General features: G+C 41.2%; 1 protein-coding gene across 1 annotated transcript in view; it reads left to right on the top strand.

The window, feature by feature from the left end:
- Window positions 1-8230, top strand: part of LOC140739592 (glutamine--fructose-6-phosphate aminotransferase [isomerizing] 2-like) — a 43430-nt gene extending 35200 nt beyond the window's left edge. Inside the window, exons 15-19 of the mRNA XM_073067991.1 lie at window positions 309-423; window positions 1662-1789; window positions 3531-3698; window positions 6346-6507; window positions 7607-8230. Of these exons, the coding sequence (XP_072924092.1) occupies window positions 309-423; window positions 1662-1789; window positions 3531-3698; window positions 6346-6507; window positions 7607-7651 (618 nt within the window). The 3' untranslated portion in view covers window positions 7652-8230. The remainder of the gene's footprint in view (window positions 1-308; window positions 424-1661; window positions 1790-3530; window positions 3699-6345; window positions 6508-7606) is intronic.
- The last annotated feature ends 11050 nt before the right edge of the window (window positions 8231-19280 follow it).

Here is a 19280-nt window from a genome sequence, read left to right as displayed (position 1 = left end):
TTTATTCCATTTTCAAATGAATATAACATAAATTTTATAATATGGCTCATATGTGTGAACTATTATAGAACCATTTGTATTGTTCAAATTAGATCCCAAGTTGGTTACCTTGAGCTAGAAACTGAAGTGAATTTGCAAGTAGCATTGTGAGGAATATGTGCGGAGTGAACTGATAAAATATACCTTACTTTAAAATGAACAATGCTTGATAATCCGTATACCAGCACAATTTTTTTTAGATCTTTTAAATATTTCTTAAATATATCATGGTAAACCTCCTGATAATGGTTTTATCAACTTATTTTCAGGCCTATACGAGCCAGTTTGTTTCCTTAATTATGTTTGGCCTCATGATGTCTGAAGATCGCATCTCAATGCAGGAAAGGAGAAAGGACATTATCGCCAGCCTTCAATCCTTACCAGGTGCCTATCATTGTTTATCAAACAATAACTGAAATTTAACCAGGCAATCATTTATTAAATTATTGTTGAGAAGTACATAAAATTAACTAGGTTTATCTTTTAAAAGTTGGCCTGTTCTTTTGAATCACTTTAAGACCTGTTTATTTCTACCCAGTCCAGTGAGGAAATCTTAAATTTTCCTCTTGTTCCCCTAACCATCAGTGATCATCTCTTGACCACATACTCCCTAAATTTAGAGTTGAGGATTAATCCTTTTGACTCCAGGTGGTGGTCTCCTGCCCATCAGCCTCCACATCACGTCTGGGTAGGATTCAGTCCTATGTGGGAACAAAGACATAGCAGCGTTAAATATTTTTTATCTCATGCCTGTGTGACTATGCAGATTTCTAATTAAGGGTTCCCTTGTCCAAATGCCTTGCTTCAACTGAATTTAAATTGGGGATTCAATTTTCTCTCCTGAATTCTGCGGGACTTGCTGGGCATTTCTTCTGTTTTAAACTTGCAGCAATGACAGTACTTTGCATCTTGTGGTTCTAACATTGTTCCTTTACTCTGTCATCACTCATTCCCCTTTATTTACACCTCCTTCAGATGGACTGGTTCCAATAAGCAAGCCCTTGCATTCTCTCACTTGGCATCATAACCAATCATATCTTTCACTTTTCACCTTATCAAACGTAGGGAATTACACCAGCAATCTCTACACTTCTGAAGGAAAGTTCTAATGAGTTGTGACATTCACAGAGGGGGACAAAATCTCCAAACCTCTGTTTTAAGTGAGCAAGCACTTGTTTTTAAACATTGACTCCTAGTTCCATGTTGCCCAGCAAGAGAAAGTTTCCTGTCCGAATTCACCTGGGGAACTTGGTAATGAGGGATCGTCAATCAATTTGAAAGTTTGGAGGAGTTTCCTTCTACTGATAATGACTGAAGCATGGAATAGTTTTCCATTCAAATAATAAATGTTTGAAGCAGATTAATTTGTATGATTATACAGGAAGAATAGGCCATTGTGATTAGGTCTAGTCCAGGAAAGATCCAAAATAGAACTTGGGGAAAATTGTGGTAAACATGATTGTACTGGAAAACAAAATGTTTATTTTCTTATTGAGTATTTACATGCTTGTTGCTTTGATTGCAAATCACTGAAACTTTAGATGATAATGACATTAGTTCAGGAGCATTTACAGCTGCCTCATTTACTCACTTTTTTTAAATCTCCATGTCACTTCTCTTAGACTCAATCAAAGAAGTTTTGTCCTTGGATGAAAAAATTGAACAATTGGCCCGAGAGCTGTTCCAGCACAAATCACTCCTCGTCATGGGCCGTGGGTATCATTACGCTACCTGCCTTGAAGGAGCTTTAGTAAGTAGAAACTCTGTAAAATTCCTCCTCGTGGGAAAAATAATCAAAGGCTGCTATATGCTGAAGTAAAAAAAATGCAAGTGCTTGGGCAACACATACAGAATGCTAGAGGAATTTAGTAAGTCAGGCAACATCTATGAAGGGGAATAAACATTTGAAGTTTTGGACAAGACCCTTCAAAAGGACTGGAAAAGAAAGAGGCAAAAGCCACACTAAGAAGGCGAGGTGGGTGGGGGGAGTGAGTTACAGGCTGGCGAGCGATAAATGAGACCAGGGGAAGGGAAAGGTGGCTGGGTGCAGGGAAGTGGATGATGTGAAAAGCTGGAAGGTGACAGGTGGAAGAGATAAAGGGCTGAAGCAGGAATCTAATAGGAAAGGACAGTTAGCCATGGAAAAAGGGAAGGAGGAGTGAAGTGATAGGTAGATGAGGAGAAGAGAAAGGGTGGGAGGGGTAACCAGAATGGGAAATGGACAAAGGGAGAAGGGTGGAGGGGGTTTCTTTAGCAGAAGTTAGAGAAATCGATGTTCCTGCCGTCAGGTTGGAGTCTACCAAGACAGAATATGAGACGTTGCTTCTCCAACCTGAATCTGGCCTCATTGTGGCAGCACAGGAGACCACAGACAATAGGTCAGAATGGGAATGGGAAGTTAGATTGAAATGGGTAGCCAGCAAGATATCCTGTTTTTCTGCAGCAGATAGTTGTGGTACTCAATGAAGTTGTGCCCAAATCTGCTTCAGATCTCACCAAAGTAGAGGAGGCCACTTCAGGAGCACCAGGTACAACAGATGACCCCAACAGACTCGCCGGTGAAGCGTCGCCTCACCTGGAAGACTGTTTGGTGCCCTGGTGGTGAGCAAGGAGGTGCAGGGGCATTTGCACCACTTGTCATGCTTGCAGGGATAAGTGCCAGGAGGGAGATCAGCGGGGAGGGATGAGTGTACAAGGGAGTCCTATGGAGAGCAATCCCAATGAAATATTCGGACTATTCAGCAGAAATTGAGTTAATGTTTCAAGTCAATAATCTATCACCAAGTCATTCACTTGAAAAGACTTGCAAACCTCAATTGTTTTTATCATATATGATTAAATGATTCCTCACTTTTGGCAACACTAGGAATATAAGCCATAATCATACAACGTGCTCCCATAATTTCAATTCTGGTAATATCATGGTGAACTTAATAAAATTAAGTGACTCTTAAAATTGAGGTGTCCTGATAATTTCAGATGAAGTCTGCATTTTTGTTTTCCAAAGTTTAGCTGGTGCATCACTTCCTTACTTTTTATATTCCATCTCCCTTCAGATGATATTTATCTAAGCATTTTTAGAGAAGTACAGTACTTGGTTTTTGATAACTATAAGTAAAAGTGATTTGTGGAAAGAACACTTAAATCCTAAATACCAAATCACTTATCATTAAGAAAATACTTTTTTTAAGCCTTATTCAAAGCAAATGACTTCATAATACTTCACATTAAATTTAATCTGACAAATTATTTATAATTATCTATTGGGTTGCACAAGGTAATGTTCCTCTAAATGTGTGCAAGCTTTGTATATCTGTTTGCAGACTTGAATGTAAATAATGAAAATAGCAGTGAATAATTTATTGGTACTTAATTGTGTGTGGGGAGGGATATGATTCTCTTTTTTTGCCCTTTCTAGTTTAATTATATAGCTTTATATAAAATATTGATTGCTCTGAATGGTAATGATCTTTTTTTGGTTCTGTCAATAGAAAATCAAAGAAATCACTTACATGCATTCTGAAGGGATCTTGGCAGGAGAGTTAAAACATGGTCCTTTAGCTTTAATTGACAAGCTGATGCCTGTTATAATGATTATTATGAAGGATTCATGCTACACAAAGTGTCAGAATGCTATGCAACAGGTCGCTGCTCGACAGGTAAAGTTATTGTCATTTTCTCTTAGAGTTTATCTGATATTGCATTGCTTTCATTTTTGTATGTTATCCTCTTCAACTGCAGTAGGAGGAGTTGCATTTGAACTTTCTGATCAAATTAACTCCATCATAAATAATTGAAAGAGATAAAAATAATTAGGCAATACCTTGGAATGAGAGAGGTCAGTTATAGGCAATGGAAGAACAAAGTAAAGATCTGTGACAAAATGGTCGAAGATGTTGAATACCAATTGATGATGATACAAGGCAAAATGGGAATGGGATGTAAAAGGACAAAAGTTAGGACAAGAAAGGATTTTAATGGTAAGAGTAGGATTATTAAATGATCTGTGTCAATGCTGAATCCTGAAGTCTGTAACAATCAGAATCAGGTATATTATCACTGACATGTAGTGATTTTTTTCGCTGCAACAGTACAGTGTAAGACATAAAAATGACAAAGTTACAAAAATAATTAATGCAAAATAGGAATAACAAATTTGTGTTTGTGGACTGTTCACACATCTGATGGTGGAGGGGAAGAAGCTGTTCTTAAAATGTTAAGTGTGGGTCTCAGGCTCCTGTACCTCCTCCTGATAATACTAACAAGAAGAGAACATGCTTCAGATAATGAGGGTCCTCAATGGTAAAATGCCACCTTCTTGAGGACCCTCCTCTTTTGAAGATGCCCTGGGTGGTGGGCAGAATTGTGCCCATGATGGAACTGGCTGAGTCTACAACTCTCTGCAGCCTCTTTCGATCCATTGTATTGGAGTCTTCATACCAGACTGTGATGCAACCGGTAACAATGCTCTCTACTGCACATTTGTAGAAATTTGTAAGTCTTTGGTGACAGACCAAATCTCCTCAAACTCCTACTGGTGCACCCTGTTCAGGCCCAACAGAGATCCTTAGATATTGACACCCAGGAGCTTGACGCTGCTCACTTCTCAGAGTCTGTCCTGACCTGAAGTCCACAATCAATTCTTTGATCTTACTGATGTTGAATGCAAGGTTGTTGTTGCGACACCACTCCATCAGCTCATGTGTCTCACTCCTCATCACCATCAGAGATACTGCCCCCAACAGTGGTGTCATCAGCAAATTTACAGATGGTGTTTGAGCTGTGCTGAGCCCCGCAGTCATGAATGTAGAGAGTAGAGCAGCTGACTAAGCACACATCCTTCAAGTGTGCCTATGCTGACTGTAAGCAAGCAGGAGTTGTTGTTTCTGTTCCACACTGATTGTGGTCCCCTATAAGGAAGCTGAGGGTCCAGCTGCAGAGGGGGGTATAGTGGCCCAGGTTTTGAAGCTTGTAGGTTAGTACTGAGGTTGAATGCTGAGCTGTAATCAATAAACTATAGTCTGATGTATCTATTGCTGTTGTCTAGGTGCTTCAAAGCCAGTGTGATTGCGTCTGCTGTAGACCAGTTGTGGCCATAGACAAATTGCAGCAGGTCCAGATCCTTACTCAGGCAGGAGTTAGTTCTAATAAACCACTCCTCACTGCATATACATGGCTGCTTTGTGGAGAGAGTTAGGAGCACCAAGTTTCCGGGAGTGCACATAACTAATGATCTCACTTCATCCTTCAACACCACCTTGCTCCACAGTAGAGAAAGCACGGTAGTGTCTCCTCTTCCTGAAGAGATTGAGGTTTCCCCCATCCTTCCTTCTAATCAATTTTTACAGGAGCACCATCAAAAGTGTCCTGGGCAGCTGCATCAACGTCTGGTATGGGAATGCAAGACATCTGACTGCAAGTCCATACAAAGGATTGCAAGGACTGCTGAGAGGATCATCGGGGTCTCTCTTTCACCCATCAGAGATATTTATCAAGAGCGCTATATAGGCAGGACCCTCAGCATTGTCAATTACCTCTCCTATCTGTCCAACAATCTCCTCAGGCCGGAGTTCCAGTAGTACTGAGACAAGAACTGTTAGCATGGGAAACAGCTCGCTCTCTCAGCTCCTGCACTCACTCTCTGGGTGGTCAGAGTTTTGAGTTTGCTGGTTCCAAAAATTGCAGTTTCTTCAAAATAGCTTGACACAATGTAACTTACTGCAGTGTCTGCGGCTGCAGATTTCAGCTGGAATTGTTGTAAACGGGAGTACTTGTTAATCTGAATCTGAAGTGCATACAAAAGTAACCCCTCGCGATGGTCACTTTTTTGAACCTTCTAAGTACATTTAAAAAAGTATTTGTCAAGCTTGTATTTAGCCTGATTGGAATATTGTAAGAGGCCAAGGGGCAGAGGCAGAGGAAGTAGGATAGAGAATTATAGATGCAGCTACCAAAGTCATACTTTCAGACTGTATGAGAAGATGGTACTTTTGTTCAAATCATTTAAATGGAAACAGCTTTTGAAATTACAGCTGCTGAAGTAGCAATTGAACTTGTATAGCTAATTTTAAATTTGGATCTTGTTTGCACGTTAACTGGTCCTGAGAAATGAATATCACCCTTGCAATACTTGGTGTTTAAAATTATTTCGTTTGAAATGCACGGACAGAAAGTGCTGTATAATGTACATTGTGCATTTTAGTAGCCACTGCTTCTTTAGACTGAAATAATTAACTTCATTTTTTTTTGTTTGTGTCACCATGAATTTGTTGAGTGGTTCTGACAGGTGCTTCCTGTGTTTTTTAGGGCCGTCCAATACTACTCTGCACGAAGAATGATGAGGAGAGTAAGAAATGTGCATACAAAACTATTGAAATTCCACATTTAGTTGACTGTTTACAGGGAATTTTAACTGTAATTCCTCTTCAACTTCTTTCATTCCATTTGGCTGTTCTTCGAGGATATGATGTGAGTTACTTTTACTTCTTAAGATGTACTACCTACATAGCATGATTATATTATTCAAATGAAAGGATCCAAATATTTTTAAATGTGTATCTTTTCAAAATACTAATTTAAAATACAAAATTTAGAAGCTTAAATTGAATAATAAACAGGTTCTGCTTGATACTTGTCTTGTTAAAGAGTCCATTGTTTGTACTTGTATAGAATTTGGTGGTAAAGAGATTATTACTAGTGACTCTCAAATTGCTTCTGAAAAAGAATGTCTATTTGAATTCCTCAAGTAGGTTTATGTTGGCCCAAGAGAAAATAAAGCAAGTGGCAGGTTCTGAGTTAGTTGGTTGAGTTGTCTTAGCTTTTGAATCTTTAAAAGTTCATGACTAGCAGGCTGTAGTGAAAGAAACATCATTGGATATCCCTAGGACAGTTCAAAATGAAGAAACATCATTGAATGTCCCTAGGACAATTCAAAATGATGTAACTTCCTCTTCACTTTTACCCTCTGTTCATGGGAATCATATCTAATCATTAGGAATTCCCATGCATTGAATCAGAATCATTTTTTATATCACTGACATATTTCATGAAATGTGTTTTGTGGCAGCTGCACAGTGTAAGATATTTTTAAAAATTACTGTTAGTTACAATAAAAAAAAATAATAATGGGAAAGAGGAATAGTGAGGTCGTGTTCATGGACCACTCTAAAATGTGATGGTGGAGGGGAAGAAGCTGTTGCTAAACTGTTGAGCGTGCATCTTCAGACTCGTAACTTCTCCCTGAAAATGGTAATGAGAAGAGGACATGTCCTGGTTGGTGAGGGTCCTGGATGATGGATGTCGCCTTTTGAAGCACATCTTTTTTAGGCCTCCTCTATGGTGAATTATCCTAATTGTTAGAGTGGCCCTAGCTGGGCAGGGCAGGAACATCACCAGAATTAACAAATAACCCCAGTAACATCTTTCTGATGCTCCTCCAAGTAGCTGGAGATGACAAAGACTTCAGAGTTCATCAGCCTTTTACTGTTCACCTTAGTTTCTTCCTGGGTAGGAAAGAAAATGTTATTAAAATAGATGATTATTAATTACATTGAATTATTTATTTCAGGTTGACTTTCCTCGAAACCTGGCCAAATCTGTCACTGTTGAATGAGGATCTGAATACCTCACCCATTTCAAGTCTGAATTTCTGACCAACCTTTGGTATTCTCTTTTGGCTATTATTTATTGTGAAATGATGCTTATAATTAAATTATCTAATCAGGGTGTCTACAGTGAAGAAGAATATATGCCTGTTGCATATTTGATACAAATCAAGTGATACTGTGTATGGCCAGGTTACAATATTAAGTGCCTCTTCCTGTGTGTTTTATTCATCTGCTAAATGTATCATCAGGTAGCTACCTTGATTAAAGAAACTGTTTACATAAACTGATAGAAGGGATACAAACAAAAGTGCAATATTAAATACCAAGAAAATCAATTGTAAAACTTGATCTATATTTCTTCTTTATTATGCTTTTTAGACTACCTATAGATTTTACAAAGAATCAGTTTTGTGTTGAAGATACCTACAGTGATCACTGAAAATGTATTTTATTAATTATATATCTTTTTTAAGTCTAAAGGGATTAATTGAAAGTTTAAGCTGAGTAAAGACACAAAATGAAGTGTTTCTGTTTTTCATTTGCTGTCACATTTACTCATATTTAAATAAAATATAAAAGCTGGTTTAAAAAGATTGTGTATATGTGTCTTGTATTTTGGTCATAACATAGAACATAGAACTCTACAGGCCCTTCAGCCCACAATGTTGTGCTGACCTTTGAACCTATTCCAAGATCAATCTAACCCGTTCCTCCTACATGCTCCTCCATTCTTTTAATCATCATATGCCTATCTAAATGTCTCTTTACTGTCCTTAATGCATCTGCCTCTACCACCACCACTGGCAGCGCATTACACCCACCCACCACTATCTGTGTGGAAAAAAACTTACACTGGCAGCCCCCTCCCCCATACTTGCCCTTAATCACCTTAAAGTTATGCCCTCTTATTTTAGCCATTTCCACCCTGGGGAAAAGTCACTGACTGTCCAACCTATCTATGCCCCTCATCATGTTGTACATCATATCAAGTCACCTCTCACCTTTCTTTACTCCAATAAGTAAAGCAATAGCTCACTTTGCCTATCCTCATAAGACGCGCTTTCTAGTCCAGGCAGCATCCTGGTAAATCTCCTCTGCACCCTCTCTAATGCTTCCACATCCTTCCTATACTGAGGTGACCTAAACTGAACACAATGCCCCAAGTGTGGTCTATCTAGAGTTGTGACTGTAACCTAAGTCCCTGGAGAAATTGTGGTTATGTAAGTATTTATCACGACAAACAAACATCCTCTTGAAGACCTTCCTGGTAGAGTCACACATATTCACAAAACAGGAAGATAATTCGATACAATTTCAGTAATTAGTATGGCATCGTTTACTTCAATAATCTGGGTTGTGTTACGAACCCTGTAACTGGGTGACTTACCAGCAAAGATAGAGATGTCCGTTGAAGTCTGATGATACTATTTTTAACAGTATTTATTAGTAAAAATACACAAAAATAATATCAATGCAAATATACAGATAATATACATCATCAATACTAAACCTAAAAGTGCGGGTATAATAATAATCAATAAGAAATAAGCTCTATCGTTGTCTAGGGGATAATGTATTGTCCGATGGAAATATAAAGTTCATTCAGTTCATACAGGCTGCAGCCGTTGGGGACTGCTGTGTTGCAATTGTTGGAGAGAGAGAGATTAGGAGAATGGGAACAGTTACCGCTACGGGTTTTTCCAACCTTACTTTATGATTTCGGTCCGTCGGTGTCTCGTTGGTGTGGCCGTTCAAGTGTGACCTCTCCTTTAGCTAAACCGTTCTTCCGTGATGAGCCCGCCACCCAGGCAAGGGAGGACGCACACGAGCTCTCACCGGCTTTTGCTATAAAACGCTGTCCCTGGATCTCTAGCGTTTCTCCTGGTGTGTCTAAAGGGGTGTTCCCCAGACCCTCTTTTATCCTTACTCACGGGGTGTCAGATGTCAATCAGGTTGGGATGATGCAATCCCTCAACCAGACCACTCTGGTTGTCCCCTGAGGGGTTTCAATGAATAGTACAGTACTCAATACACAATTCCTTCTCCAAGAGACAATAGCAGTAGTCAGTGGTTCCGTTCCGCTTATGTCAGGAGACATTCCACCTGGTTGTGTATTCTGCGTGTCTCTCTCTCATTTCCTGGGTCTCAGACCCGAAATAATAGCGATCTTGCGATTCTCAAAAAGGAGGGGGCGACTTTGTACCCTTCGGCCCCTCAGAGTTGCTGCACATTCGTAACACCCCCTTCCTTCTAAGGATTTTTGCCACAGGTAAAAATTAATTAATACAGAGTCTTACAGGATTTCAGAATCTAACATAATACAAAAGAGGGTTTTTTTCACTACAGAGTAATACAGTTACACATTCAATTCAACATCTAAACAGTTAGCAATTACATTGTCACTTCCTTTAATATCTTAATATCTTGGACCTTAATAAATTCCTGTAGCATCAGACTCCAATTTAATAACCACCTATTTTTATTCCTTTTCTTCAGCAAAACAAAACTAAAGAGTTGTGATCTTAGCTTTCGTGTATATTACAAAAGTTCATGCAAATACTAATCTTTATTTTACTTTCAAACTTAACCGTCAATCTTCCATGGTGTTGTCTTTATTATTTACATGCTTTGTCGAAATCCCTTTAAACCGGATCCTGTTATTTAAAGTGGCATCCCGTCAACCCTCGCCCCTTTTCCAGTTAACTCCCACGTGGTTAGTTTGCGTACCAGTGTGGAATAGGCTTTTGCATGCTCCTTTCATAGGAGTTATTTTATCAACAATGTTTTCCACACGTAGCCCATTTTCTGAACTTCCACACAATTCTTTATTTTTAAGCAAGTCGTTAGTTTTATCTTCAGGAACCTTCATTCTATTGGTTTTCAGTTTAAAATCTGCAAGCGACCCCTCTTTGTCCAACCAACATTTCAAATTCTGCCTCTTCTCAGCACACCCTTGCATAACATTAGCAAGTGGGGCACCTTTACATTCCAAATCAAACTGTAATTGATTCGCAGGCATCGTGTTAACAAGCCATTGTCCCTTCAGCCTGGTTACTGCTTCTGACACCAATCCAGACTTTAAATTTTCTTCATTCAATTTAGGAACTACACCTTTCCCTTTCCCTCCAATAATAATATTCACCTCACCACCTTTTATCTCCTCACTAATTTTTAACACACCTCCGAACACAAACAACTGGGAATTCTCACTTCCCACTAGTACCAAGGTTAACCCTTTCTTCACTGAACCAAGTCCATCTGACCCACAAGGACTGCATTCCTTTTTAACTGAATCAAATACCTCAGACTTTTCCTGAGTTTCATTACTAGGTTCAATACCACGTGCATCCACATCTTGAACACACTCAAACGGGACGTCTGCCTCTTCCAGGCTTTCAATACCCGTACCCTTTTCAAATTCTAAGTTCCCCTGATCCTCCCAGTTACTCTCTGGGCAACTCCCTTCCGGAGTAAACTCAACCCCGCGGGCTGAAACACCCTCATCTGCCAACCCAGCAGACTCCTTCAAGGTAATGGCATCCTTTTAATCTAGGACTGCCCTCATTTCATTATCGGGAACACCTTTAAAATTTTCAACTTCTTCAAACAGTTCTGTCAAGCCAGACAGATCATCCATGTCCAACTCTGGACCTTCTAACAGCCTTATCTGTTTCTCATTTTTACTCCATGCCTCTATAAATTTCCTCCTGGCTAAGGGTAGGTCTACCTCCTCTCCCTTACTCTCTTTCACCTCCCTATTCTCCGTTTTACCACCCTCTAACCCCTCTTGGTGCAGGGTCGGTAAAAACGTCTCAGCCAAATCGATACTGACCTGAATTAAACTGGTCTCTTTCTCACCTGCCTTTCTCGACATGCTGCGAGTGGTCGCGCATGTGGGATAGATCTTGGAATCTAGGGGCGGGACCTCAGCACTTACAGGCTGGCTCGTCAGCTCCGTGGCCGACCAGACTTCACCACCAGCTAAATCGTTACCCAGAAGGACGTCTACGTCAGTTCTCAGAAATTCTGATCGCACCCTTATTTCAATTGGTCCAGATACCAGTTCACAATTTATAATGATCCTATGCAAAGGCACAGCTTCTGTCCCTTTTCCTATGCCTCTCAAAGCTACCTCTCCCGTCTCAGGACCAAAATCTAGTACCTTACTGAGAATCAATGACTGCTCAATTCCAGTGTCTCTCCAGATCCGCACTGGAACTGGTGTTTCTCCCTCTTTCACAGACACGGTCCCTTCTGAAATAAATTTCTCACGCCCCTCTCATATTCTATCTACCTGGGGCTTTCTCGTCGATTTATTGATCAATACAATACATCCTGTAGGGACTGCTGCTTTCCCTTTTCCTGTCTCCTTCCTCGGAGCAAAGCACTTAAATGCAATATGACCAACCTTTCCACAATTAAAACAGGTCAAGCCAGGACCCCTCCTGCCATCTTGCCTTTCTTCCACCTTATTTTTACCACTAGCTCCCAGCTGAATCTCTGCCTCAGCCGGCAGGCTTTCTCTACCGCTCCCACGGTCTTTCTGGTAACTCTTATTCGAGGAAAACTTTGTCTTGTGGGTTAGGGCATATTCATCTGCGAACCTAGCAAATTCGGATATGGACTTATTCGGTTTCTTGTTCAAATACATCCGGATATCATCCGAAACACAACCTTTAAATTCCTCAATCAGAATTAACTCCCTTAAACGCCGAAAATCCTCTTCCACCATTTCTGCTGCACACCAACGATCCAAGAGCACACCCTTCTCATAGGCAAACTCTGCATTCGTCTGATTCCACACTTTCTTTAAATTTCTGAACTTTTGTCTATAGGCCTCAGGTACCAATTCGTAGGCCCGAAGAATGGCCTCTTTTACTTCCTCATAATTCTCAGACTCCTCCTCCTCCATAGACAACGCCGCATATGCCCGTTGTGCCTTTCCTTTTAACACACTTTGTAACAACGCCACCCACTGATCTCTGGGCCACTTCTGACTCACTGCCACCTTTTCAAAATGCAAGAAATAACTATCAACATCCGTCTCCTCGAACGGAGGTACTAACCTAAACTCCCTACTAACATTAAACCTCTCCTCTCAGTCTGGCCCTTGAGCTCTTCGCTCTTGCCTGAACTTCTCCATGTCCAGCTCATGTTTCCTCTGTTTCTCCTTCTCCTCATACTCCCTCTCCTTTTCAGCTCTTTCCTTCTTTTTCAGCTCTTTCCTTCTCCTTTTCAGCTGCTTCCAGCTGTTTTAACTTAATTTCATGCTCCCTCTGCTTTTCAGCTCTTTCCTGCTCCCTTTTCACCTCTAACTCCTTTAGCTGGAGCTCATACTCCCTTTTCCTCTGTTCCGCATCCAGCCTCAATTTCTCCAACTCTAACTGAGCCGTCCCACTAGCTGGTACCTTTTCAGGGATATTTTCCAATACCTCAGCCGAAAACACATTCTTCACAATATAATACTGAGTTATGGCCCTCCGCACCTCCCGCTTTTTCATTGACAACCTCACCTCTGCGAGATTTAGTCCTTTCGCAACATTTATCAAGTCCGACTTTGTGGCTGCCTCTAGCGCCTCCAGAGTCGGGTTTTTTATAAATTCGTCTACGTCCATCTTTGCTGGTTTCCTGTCTGGTTACCCGCGCAACCAGATCCAAGTTTGGACTTAAAAGCCCGATTTACTGGCCCTCCAATTTGGTATCAAATCTTGAGACGAGGCCCCACGTTGTTATGAACCCCGTAACTGGGTCACTTACCAGCAAAGATAGAGACGTCCGTTGGAGTCTGGTGATACTATTTTTAACAGTAATTATTAGTAAAATACACAAAAATAATATCAATGCAAATATACAGATAATATACGTCATCAATACTAAACCTAAAAGTGCGGGTATAATAATAATCAATAAGAAATAAGCTCTATCGTTGTCTAGGGGATAATGTATTGTCCGATGGAAATATAAAGTTTGTTCAGTTCATACAGGCTGCAGCCGTTGGGGACCACTGTGTTACAATTGTTGGAGAGAGAGAGAGATTAGGAGAATGGGAACAGTTACCGCTACGGGTTTTTCCAACCTTCCTTTATGATTTCGGTCCGTCGGTGTCTCGTTGGTGTGGCCGTTCAAGTGTGATCTCTCCTTTAGCTAAACCGTTCTTCCGTGATGAGCCCGCCACCCAGGCAAGGGAGGACGCACACGAGCTCTCACCGGCTTTTGCTATAAAACGCTGTCCCTGGATCTCTAGCGTTTCTCCTGGTGCGTCTAAAGGGGTGTTCCCCAGACCCCTCTTTTATCCTTACTCACGGGGTGTCAGATGTCAATCAGGTTGGGATGATGCAATCCCTCAACCAGACCACTCTGGTTGTCCCCTGAGGGGTTTCAATGAATAGTACAGTACTCAATACACAATTCCTTCTCCAAGAGACAATAGCAGTAGTCAGTGGTTCCGTTCCGCTTATGTCAGGAGACATTCCACCTGGTTGTGTATTCTGCGTGTCTCTCTCTCATTTCCTGGGTCTCAGACCCGAAATAATAGCGATCTTGCGATTCTCAAAAAGGAGGGGGCGACTTTGTACCCTTCGGCCCCTCAGAGTTGCTTCACCTTCGTAACAGTTGGCAAATGGTTCCTTTGAGGTACACATTTACTGTGGAAACACATTGAAGATTCAAACAGCTTTGTTAGGAGAAACTAATTAAACACATATTCTAAAAAAGTCTGAGGATGGAGAGCCGGATAGCCAACTATTGATAGATCTGCTAACAGATGTGCTAAGTGACAGTATCAGTCTGGACTACAAACTTCCTTGAGCTTGTTTACAATAGTGCAAATGATTTAAACCCATAGTTACCTGGATTGACGCAGGCCAATTAACTCAACCCTATTGTGTTAATGTTAGGCCGATGCATATGCAAATGCCATATGATCACCATATGATGAACCATATCTCTTAGTCTGTGAGCCAGCCTGTGTACCACAAACAGTATTGTTTATTTACAAAGGTCACTACTTCAGTTTATTGTACTGTTTGCAATTTACATTGAAGAATTGGACTGGTTCTTGCTTGAATTAGTATTTGCTACTATATTCACATAACTCCAGAATACTGTGCTGTACTTTTCTATTACCTGCCTCTCACAAAGCCGTACTGACTATCCCCAATCAAATTATGCTTCCCTAAATTCTCATAAATCCTGTCTCTAAGAATCCTCTCCATTTTTTGCCCATTACTCATGTAAACTTACTGATCCATAATTCTCAGGATTATCCCTAATACCTTTCTTGAACAATGGAGTAACATTTGCCATTCTTCAGTCTTCTGGTACCACTCCTGGCCAGTGAAGATGCGAAGATCACAACCAAAGATGCACCAATCTCTTCTCTAGTTTCTCGTAGTAACCTGGGATATATCCTGTTCAGCACTAAGATGTTTGGAAAATCATTCTAATGTTCATCAAAGTTTAAGCATGCCAGCCTGATTTACACTGTGCTCACATTCATCAAGTCCCTCTCTCTGGTGAATACTGAAGCAAAGTATTCATTAAAGACACAAAGACAATTGTGATCACAATTCTATCTCCTTTACCATAGCATTGGAGTGGGATAGGAACAGACAAGTTAGGAAAGTGTTTAATTGGAATAAGGGGAAATATGAGGCTATCAGGCAGGAACTTGGAAGCATAAATTGAGAACAGATGTTCTCAGAGAAATGTACGGAAGAAATGTAGCAAATGTTCAGGAGATATTTGCGTGGGGTTCTGCAAAGGTATGCTCCAATGAGACAGGGAAAGGATGGTAGTGTACAGGAACCATGGTGTATGAAGTCTGTTGTAAATCTAATCAAGAAGAAAAGAGCTTACAAAAGGTTCAAAAAACTAAGTAATGATAGAGATCTGGAAGATTATAAAGCTAGCAGGAAGGAGCTTTAGAAAGAAATTAGGAGAGCCAGAAGGGGTCATGAGAAAGCCTTGGAAGACATTCTACAAGCATGTGAAGAGCAAGAGGATAAGATGTGAGAGAATAGCACCAAACAAGTATGACAGTGGAAAAGTGTATATGGAACCAGACGAGATAGCAGAGGTACTTAATGAATACATTGCTTCAGTATTCACTACGGAAAATGATCTTGGCGATTGTAGGGATGACTTACAGCAGAAGGAAAAGCTTGAGCATGTAGATATTAAGAAAGAGGATGTGCTGGAACTTTTGGAAAGCATCAAGTTGGATAAGTCACCGGGACCAGACGAGATGTACTCCAGGCTACTTTGGGAGGTGACGAAGGAGATTGCTGAGCCTCTGGCAATGATCTTTGCATCATCAATGGGGATGGGAGAGTTTCCAGAGGATTGGACGGTTGCGGATGTTGTTCCATTATTCAAGAAAGGGAGTAGGGATAGCCCAGGAAATTATAGAACAGTGAATCTTACTTCAGTGGTTGATAAGTTGATGGAGAAGATCCTGAGAGGCAGGATTTATGAATATTTGGAGAGGCATAATATGATTAGGAATAGTCAGCATGGCTTTGTCAAAGGCAGGTCGTGCCTTACGAGCCTAATTGAATTTTTTGAGGATGTGACGAAACACATTGATGAAAGTAGAGCAGTAGATGTAGTATATATGGACAAGGTAGCCCATGCAAGGCTTACTGAGAAAGTAAGGAGGCATGGGATCCAAGGGGACATTGCTCTGTGGATCCAGAACTGGTTTGCCCACAGAAGGCAAAGAGTGGTTGTAGATGGGTCATATTCTGCACGGAGGCTGGTGACCAGTGGTGTGCCTCAGGGATCTGTTCTGGGACCCCTACTCTTTGTGATTTTTATAAAAGACCCAGATGAGGAAGTGGAGGGATGAGTTAGCAAATTTGCTGCTGACACAAAGGTTGGGAGTGTAGTGGATAGTGTGGAGGGCTGTCAGAGGTTACAGCAGGACATTGATAGGATGCAAAACTGGGCTGAGAAGTGGCAGATGGATTTCAACCCAGATAAGCATGATGTGGTTCATTTTGGAAAGTCAAATATGATGGCAGAATATAGTATTAATGGTAGACTCTTGGCAGTGTGGAGGATCAGAGGATCTTGGGGTCCAAGTCCATAGGACACTCAAAGCTGCTGTGCAGGTTGACTCTGTGGTTAAGAAAGCATATGGTGCATTGGCCTTCATCAATTGTGGGATTGAGTTTAGGAGCCGAGAGGTAATGCTGCAGCTATATAGCACCCTGGTCAGACCCCACTTGGAGTACTGTGCTCAGTTTTGGTTGCCTTACTACAGGAAGGATGTGGAAGCCATAGAAAGGGTGCAGAGGAGATTCACAAGGATGTTGCCTGGATTGGGGAGCATGCCTTATGAGAATATGTTGAGTGAACTCGGCCTTTTTTCCTTGGAGTGATGGAGGATGAGAGGTGACCTGATAGAGGTGTATAAGATGATGAGAGCATTGATTGTGTGGATAGTCAGAGGCTTTTTCCCAGGGCTGAAATGGCTAGCATGAGAGGGCACCATTTTAAGGTGCTTGGAAGTAGGTACAGAGGAGATGTCAGGGGTAAATAGGCGTGGAATGGGCTGCCGGCAATGGTGGTGGAGGGGGATATGATAGGGTCTTTTAAGAGACTCCTGGACAGGTACATGGAGCTCAAAAAAATAGAGGGTTATGGGTAACCCTAGGTAATTTCTAAGGTAAGGACATGTTCGGCAAAGCTTTGAGGGCTGAAGGGCCTGTATTGTGCTGTAGGTTTTCTATGTTTTTATGTTTCTATTTTCTAAGACCTTCTCTTACTCCTCTGATTCCAGGTACATGTTTCTTCTTTTATCCCTGATCAGTCCTACCCTCACTATAGTCATCCTCCTATTCTTCACATATATGTGGAATGTCTTGGGGCATTCCTTAATCCTACTCGCCAAGGCCTTCTCATGTTCCCTTCCAACTCTCCAAATCCCTTCTTTATCTCCTTCCTGGCTACCCAATAACTCTCCAGAGCCCTGTCTAATCCTTGCCTCCTAAACCACCAGTATGCTTCTTCCTTCCTCTTGACTTCCTCTCTACATCTCTTGTCAACCATGGTTCCTTCACATTCTTTCCGGACCTCAACGGGACAAGCTTATTCAGAACTCCATGCAAGTGCTCGCTAATAACCTCGATATTTCCATTCTGAATTTCCCCAAGTACGTTGGTCCTGATTTATGCTCCCAAGCTCCTGCCTAATAGCATCAAAATTTCCTCTCCTCCAATTACTTTTCCTCTCCAAGTTTATGGTAAAGGTCTGGGAGCTGCAGTCACCATCTCCAAAATGCCTACCTACTGAGGAACTGTCACCTGACTACATTCATTGCCTCGTATTGGATCCAGTATAGCCTCTCCTCTTGTCAGCCTATCTACATACTATGTCAGGAATTCTTCCTGGATACACCAAACAAATTCTGCCCCATCTAAGCATTTTGCATGAAGGGTGTGTCAATAAATATCAGGCAAGTTGACACTTGACAACAACCCTGTTATTTTTGCACCTTTCCAGAATCTGCCTCCCAGTCTGCTCCTCGTTGTCCCTGATGCTATTGGAGGCCTATAGAATACTCACATTAGAGTGATTGCTCCCTGTTACTGACTTCCACCCACACAGACTCAGTGGATGATCACTCCGACCTCCTCCCTTTCTGCAGCTGATTTGCAATCCCTAATTAGCAATACCACTCCCCACCTCTTTTACTCCCTCCCTGCCCCTTTTGAAATATCTAAAACATAGAAAAACCAGCAGCCATTCCTGCTGTTCTGACAGCCAAGTCTCTGTAATGACCATAACATCATAATTCCACGTATTGATTGATCCATGATCTGAGTTCTTCATCCTTGTTCCTGATGCCTCTGGCATTAAAAAGACACATTTTATCCTATCCAGCTGACTGCCTTTATGCCATATCCATAGCCTATTCTTCCTCTCGGTTTCTCTACATTTTGCATCTACCTATATACCGACTGCTCTATCCTCTGACCTATCACTCTTGTTCCTATCCCCTTGCCAAACTAGTTAAAATTCTCCCCAGCTGCACTAGTAAGCCTGCCCACTAAAATATTGATACCCCTCGAGTTCAAGTGTAATCTGGTCCTTTTGTACACATCATACCTTCCCCAAAAGTGATCCTGAAGTTCCAGAATTCGAAACCCTGTTCCCTGCACCAATTCTTCAGACACACATTCATCTGCCACATCATTCTATTCTTACCCTCACTAATACATGGCCCAGGCAGCAATCCAGAGATTACTACCCCTGAGGTCCAGCTTTTCAGTTTCCTACTTAGCTCACTATATTCACTCTTCAGGACTTCATCCCTTTTCCTGTCTATGTTGTTGGTACCATGACTTTTGGCTGCTCACCCTTGCCCTGAAACCAAATCTGAGACGTCACTGACCCTGGCACATGGGAGATAACACATTATCTGGATCTCTCTTTCAAATCCACAATATTTCCAATCTGATCACTAACTATTGAATCCCCTGTCACTACCACTCTCCTCTTCCCCTTTCCTTCTGAATATACATAAAATATTATTTACATAAGGAAAACTTGTGTACTTAATTTTGTTTTACTTTAAGTGAGGCATGCACGTATCACGCGGTAATGTCACAATGTTTGCAATTCACTTAT

This window comes from Hemitrygon akajei, chromosome 15 (genome assembly GCF_048418815.1).
Source record: "Hemitrygon akajei chromosome 15, sHemAka1.3, whole genome shotgun sequence".
Classification (NCBI taxonomy): Eukaryota; Metazoa; Chordata; class Chondrichthyes; order Myliobatiformes; family Dasyatidae; genus Hemitrygon; species Hemitrygon akajei.
The sequence above is the reverse complement of the archived record's forward strand: the minus strand, read 5'-3'. Positions and strand labels throughout refer to the sequence as shown.